Source organism: Medicago sativa, chromosome 8 (genome assembly GCF_051527215.1).
Source record: "Medicago sativa cultivar Bolivia chromosome 8, Bolivia_mono, whole genome shotgun sequence".
NCBI classification, from domain to species: domain Eukaryota; kingdom Viridiplantae; phylum Streptophyta; class Magnoliopsida; order Fabales; family Fabaceae; genus Medicago; species Medicago sativa.
In genome coordinates, this window is record NC_140756.1 from 74342713 (window position 1) to 74349158 (window position 6446).

Genomic DNA, 6446 nt, shown 5'->3' on the forward strand with positions numbered 1-6446 from the left:
AGTGTTAAGAGACAAATTATAACCACAAATCAAATTTGTAGACTTTATTTTGTACCCCACATGGAGTAAGAATTTGTCCTACGAATGTTAAGTTTGCGGTCTAATTTGGTCTTCATTTCTATAAATGTGACTTTTCTAGAGTTATATACATTTAAATTTTGATTTATACTGTTAAGAATTTTCCTCACGGAGGTGGGAATTGGTCCTTCCAACGTTAAGTATACGGTCTATTTTCTCATTGATTTGTTCAAAAGTGACTTTTTAAGATTCAAACACAAGAACTCTCAAAAAGTGTTGTACTCCATTGTCTCATAGTGAGTGTTGTAAAAAATGGCTTATGAATGTCATTTTAAATTTTTAATATAATATTAATTTTTAATATATAGTTATATTCTTTAAACAATACTTTATATTGTCCTTTTTATAACAAAACAATGCTCATGAAATGTATCCACTTACATGAGAAATAAGCGATTCTATGTTTGTTTCTTATGATTAGGACCTAAAAAATAAACTATTTGTGTCATGGTCCCCCTGAAGTTTTTTAATTTCATTTAAGAGAATAATAATCAATTTTTTATGGCTCTAGATTTGGTTATTTACTAGTAAACAATTTTTTGCATGAAAATATTACAAGTTAAGAAGAGTATGTGTTTGCTACAAAAGTTGGTCGAGTTAATCAACATTCAACAGTGCGCTGTTTATTTCGTGCTCCACAGTGGTCCATATATGTGGTGATCTTTACTCTTTAGGGTGATTTTTGCTAGGAGTGGTTGGAAGAAGCAATAGGCTTAATACGAGGAAAATTATAATTGTCAAGAGTACTTTGATATTTGTTGATTTTCACGTGGCCGGCCCTGGTAAGGCTACTAAAACTCTTGATTTAGGCCTATCAACAAAAAAAAAAATCATTAAAATTTATAAGTTAAAAGACCTCGTATGCAAATAAGAAAGAGCCGTATATCAAAATGTCTATGCGGTTTATATTTACCATATAAATGAGATAATAGTGTGAATAAATGTTTTTGTTTGTCACACACTCTACGTGAGGGGAATCAATATGCGAACTTCATGGCCAATTTAGGTGCCTCTTTGGATATCGATTTCTTTCTTCACAGTTCTCCTCCAGATAAATTGCCGAGTCTCTTCAAGATTGATACAAGTGAAACTTTCTTTTCTAGAGAGTAGTTTTGTTTTTCCTTGTCCTTTTCTTTTTTGTTGTTTTTGTTTCTTAATCTAACATTGTAACAAAAAAAAAATACCCATATGTAATAATTTGCTTTAGGCTTCATTTATTTCCTAAGATTATTGGGCTGACCCTGAATTTCATTATATCAATTTTTTTTATTACAAAGAGTCATTCTACACTAGTCTCTAGGTTTTCTCTACGGTATGACTTTACATAAGTGTTACAGACGTGGATAGCATAGTTGAAGAGGAGTTTTATGAATACTATATTTCTAAAACTCTCAAATAATCATTCTCTTATTGACTGAAAATCATATGGGTCTTACGTTTTAGAAATAGATCTCACATAACATATGATGAGAATCAATTGAATTTCATCCAAAGTGAGTGTTAGAGAGAGAGAGAGAGAGAGAGAGAGAGAGAGAGAGTTCATAACATTTCTCCATAGTTGAATGAGTGGTCACCTGGTATATAATAACTCATTGATCATCAACCCAAGTTAATCAACCACAAATCTGAACATTATTATTTTTATAGTGAAATAAGTTTCATTCAAATGTGAAAATAAGGAGAAGACACTCAAAGAGGTCATGAATTTGGACATTTTCCATCCACATTTTAAGAATCAAATACACGCTATCATTAACATTAATAGAAATTTCATAAGTCAAAATATCATTAACAGACCAAAATCTTAGTGCTAACAACAAAATTAATTTCTTCCTCATATATAGATGGTTAAGAATAATGAACTATCTACAATCTTTAATTGCACCTATCTTCGGAAAAAAAAGGTATTTGATGTTTGCTCGCATCAACTATAAATGGTCAAAATAAATTTGATGAAATTTACAATTAACCCCTTAATTACTCAAAATAAAATACCGACAAAATGAGTTACTCAAGCATTTTAGCAAACACATGAAGCACATACTCGAAGCAAAATAAAAATGACGATGAAACACGATCAAAGTAATTTAACATGTGATAAAACCACGAAAAGTCAGATGGAGAGATCTACATAATTATCGCCATGGATACACAAGTGATCGGAAGGGAAAATGCTATATGACATCAAACTTTACTGAGCTAACCCTAAACATGACTCCACAATGAGAGAGTTGTATTGTAACTATTTTTCCATGACGACCTCGGATATGAACATTATTTTTCCATGACGACCTCGGATTGTTATCGGTCAAAGAAAAGCTATAGTATCAATTGTGGTTAACATAAATAGTTGAACTTCGGTTCACACATACTTTCATTGTAAATTTTCTACGAGTTTGATGATAATCTTGCATGCGGTAAATTGAATTTAAAGATACATTTATCTATAAATCTCTTTTAATTGTTTGACTAATAACTTTTCTTAGTCTTCCTTAGCACGTAACCAGTATTTGATTACTCTCCACTATCTAATTTTACAACCACTTCTAAGGTTTTTCACTTTTTCTCAAACCATAATAGACGACATTCTACAATTTTTCTACTACCTTTTTCAACTTTTTTTGTTTGGTACACGTTTCAACTCTCTCTTTACTAAGTAAATTCCTAAATCATATTTTATCTTGCTAAATCGTTCCTCTTTTACTAACCTATTACTAATAAAGTCTTTTTGTAATTATATCTTAAAAAAAGTCTTCTTGTAATTATCAGCAATTTGTCTCCGTACGGTGATAATTCTTTCCATTTTATGAAATAATTCTCTCCATTTTCATTACATTTTGAAATCATAATCTAATAAAACCGACAATCAATCACGATTAGTGAGTTGCACATCACAACAAAATAATTATCTATTATTATCACTCCTTCTATTCCAATTTCAATGAATATATTTCATGGTCCCATATTCAGCCTTTTAAGTAATTAAAATATCTGTCAAGCAACACGTATATACAAACTTTGCCCAATAGAGTTAGTGACACGAATATGCAAAATATTTCCAACTTGACCCCTCAAAGAAAAATATACACCGAATTTAATTGAATAAAATAAATAATGTTGTTTATAAATTTAAAATTTTGCAATGCCAGTTAGGACTTTGGGAGAGCCCAGAAAGCAATAAATAGAAAAAAGGTTATTCCATTTGAGCAGCAAGGTTTGCATGTTACTTATAGCTCTTTTCCTATTCAAGATCACACTTTCTAAATTTTTGCCGCGGAATAATTAAATGTCACTGTTACAATGTGTTTACACCACTCATATGGTACTACCTATAGAGGAGTAGTAGTAGTAGGGACCTTGATTCTCTACTGTATGGAAATTCTGTATATTAAAAGCCGTCCGATTAAAATCGGATTATTGACATCGTTCGCAAATTACATTTGACTGCGGAGAATCTATTTTTTTAAAAAATAATTTAGTGGTTAGAATCACACGTATAAAGTGTGGAAAAATGAAGAATCACAAGATCGACTTTGTGTTCATACATATCAAATATCTTTGCAGTTACGAGCTTTGCTGTATTTACCCGACAAGAAATCCATTTTGTAGCAGTACTGGTAACTAACTGGTACTATTTTGTTCTGTAAAAAAAAAATCTAGTACTATTTTTTAGTTATTTTATATTATAATATAATAAAACAGAAAAATCATAACTTATGGGGTGGTGTGTGTCTTTTGGTGGAAGAATGCTTGTCACCTACTCCTTTTAAGTTCCCATTTTTCTCCTTAAAAACTTACTAGTATGCCTGTTGAGAGAGAAGAGAGAGAGAGAGAGAGAGAGAGAGAGTAAGAAAAGAAGAGTAAGAGAAACTAAAAGTGTGAAGTTGGTGTTGCTATGGAAAGACACAAATGCAAGCTTTGTTCAAGGACGTTTGGCAATGGAAGAGCACTTGGTGGACACATGAAGGCTCATCTTGCTATTGCTAAGTCTCAACAGAAACAATTCACTCAACCTGATTCTTTCTCATCATCGGAATCAGAACAAGAAGAAGAAGAAGAAAAAAAAACTTTGATTAATTATGTTTTGAGAGAGAATCCCAAGAAAAGTCTCAAAGTTGCAGATCCTGAATTTTCTTTTGTACGTGAAACTGAGTCTGTTATTGTTCAAGATAGAGAAAGTGAGACTGAGTCAAAGAACAACCCGACTCGTCAACAACGATCTAAACGGAACAGAAAACCAAACAACAACGACGACAACAACAACCAGAATTTTCTACAACAGAAGAAACCAAAGCCGAGTTTCATGGTGCCAACAACTCCATCACAATTCACTGAACAAGAACCTGTGAGTTCAGTTTCTGATACTTCCCCTGAAGAAGATGTTGCTATGTGTCTCATGATGCTTTCGCGAGACAAATGGAGTAGAAAGATGAACAACATCAACAATGTGGAACAAGATGAAGAAGAAGAGGGATCGGTGGAGAAAATATCGAAGGTGAAGTTATTGAAACGAGTTCGTGGGAAGCATTTGTGTGAAAACTGTGGGAAGACGTTTCGATCTTCAAGAGCATTGGGAAGTCATAGAAGTATTTGTTGTCGCGATGAAGCGAAGAATGGTAATGGTAATGGTAAAGATGATAAGATTTTTGAATGTCCATTTTGTTTTAAGGTGTTTGGTTCTGGTCAAGCACTTGGTGGTCACAAGAGATCTCATCTCATGATCCCTTCTTCATCAACTTCCACTGCTAATGTTAATGTTAACGTTAATGTTAATCCTATTGCTGCTAGATTCAAAGAGAGTTTCATAGATCTCAATATGCCAGCTCCACTTGAAGAAGATGATGATCTTAGTGTTGTTTCTGATGCCTAATTGTGTGGCTATGGAATAATTAATATTGGTTAATTAATTATTAGCTGTTAATTTAATTTGTTGGGATTGGGTAATTAGGTAGATTGGTTTTATTTTAATTTTTTATGTATGGAGGAATATTTCATTATGTTTAATTGATAGATCAAATGCTTTTTGATTCTATAATGTTAGATGAGTATTAGTTATGATTTTCACCAACTGCCTGCTATGTGTTATACAGTTACATGATGAATTGGTAAAACAGTTGAAGTTTCTTCATTGTACTATCCAACTTGGTTCATACTTGATAATAGTACTAGAATTCTGCATACTTTTGCAATGGGAATTTGAGATTTGGTTTTCATGTGGACCTACTACTTTGCCTTTAAAAGTACTAAAGTTCTGCAATTCTGTTTTAACTCTTTGGTTCTGTTCCACCTAGTTTTTTTATTTAATAAATAAAAGTTCATGTGATTTGGATCCGATCACTTATTAAGGTCGAATAAAATCTCAAGACTCAAAGAGCGTTCACAAAAATACTTAGTATGTGTTTGGATACTCACGTTCGCACATACTTCCCAAGGCATTTCCACCGTAAAAGCCACACGCTCCAATTTGTAGCTTCTCGTTTTTGCACGTTGAAGGATTTTGGACGCAGATCCAAACGAGCACTCACCTGTTACCATTGATGAGATCTTTACATCGGCTGCTAAACTTGAATCCAAAAACTTGGGAATTCTGAGTTGAATCCTTATCGACTCGACGAAGCTACTTGGCATTCCAGCTAGTTTTCTAGCATGTACTCTCGCTTCCACCTGGCATTTTTCATCAAAATAAATATATAAATAAATTGGTTACTCTCTCTCTCTCTCTCTCTCTTCATTATTGACTTCTTTTCTGTCTGTATTGGTTTGTTGAGTTCATATTGTTTTAAGCGTGAAGCATGAAAGCAATGATTCCAAAGAAGGAGTCAGAAACGGTTAATGATGAAAGAAGCCAATAGGACTGCACTATTAGTTTCTTTTTCAGTGTTTGGATTGGATGCTCTGGAAGAAGTTACAGAACTAACTAGGATTTTTATTTTTTACTAAGAAACTAGAAATTTTTAACAGTCACAAAAATTTCTGAATCTGATTTTTTTTTTTGTTTGTGTTAGGAATAGTATATTTTGTTTTGTCATAGCAGACTTTATCTTCTTTGAAAAGAATGAAGTCTCCGAGTAAAAGGAGGAGGTCCCATATTATTTTGTCCAAGAATAAGTCAGATTTATGATATGATAAAGTATACTCCTATGTTGATCAAATTTGATTAGATTAATATAATAAATGTGTCTGACAACGAGGAATTCTGTTTTTTATACACTCCCACCAAAACTCTTGCAAAGTAAAAATAAGTACGTTTAGTTTTAATTTAAGAACTCTATTTAACTTTGTGACCGTTTCTTTTTAAACCCTATGAGTTTCTCGCACGCCTTATGCATTTCGGATTATAGAATCCGAATGACATAAACATTAAAACA

At 32.5% G+C, this 6446-nt stretch overlaps 1 protein-coding gene across 1 annotated transcript; it reads left to right on the plus strand.

Annotated features, from left to right (window-relative positions):
* Positions 1-3874: 3874 nt before the first annotated feature.
* On the plus strand, positions 3875-5214 carry LOC146901435 (zinc finger protein ZAT9-like). Its single transcript, XM_085733604.1, has one exon. It carries the CDS (start codon positions 3974-3976, stop codon positions 4946-4948), a length of 975 nt encoding a protein of 324 aa, XP_085589730.1. The 5' UTR covers positions 3875-3973; the 3' UTR covers positions 4949-5214.
* The last annotated feature ends 1232 nt before the right edge of the window (positions 5215-6446 follow it).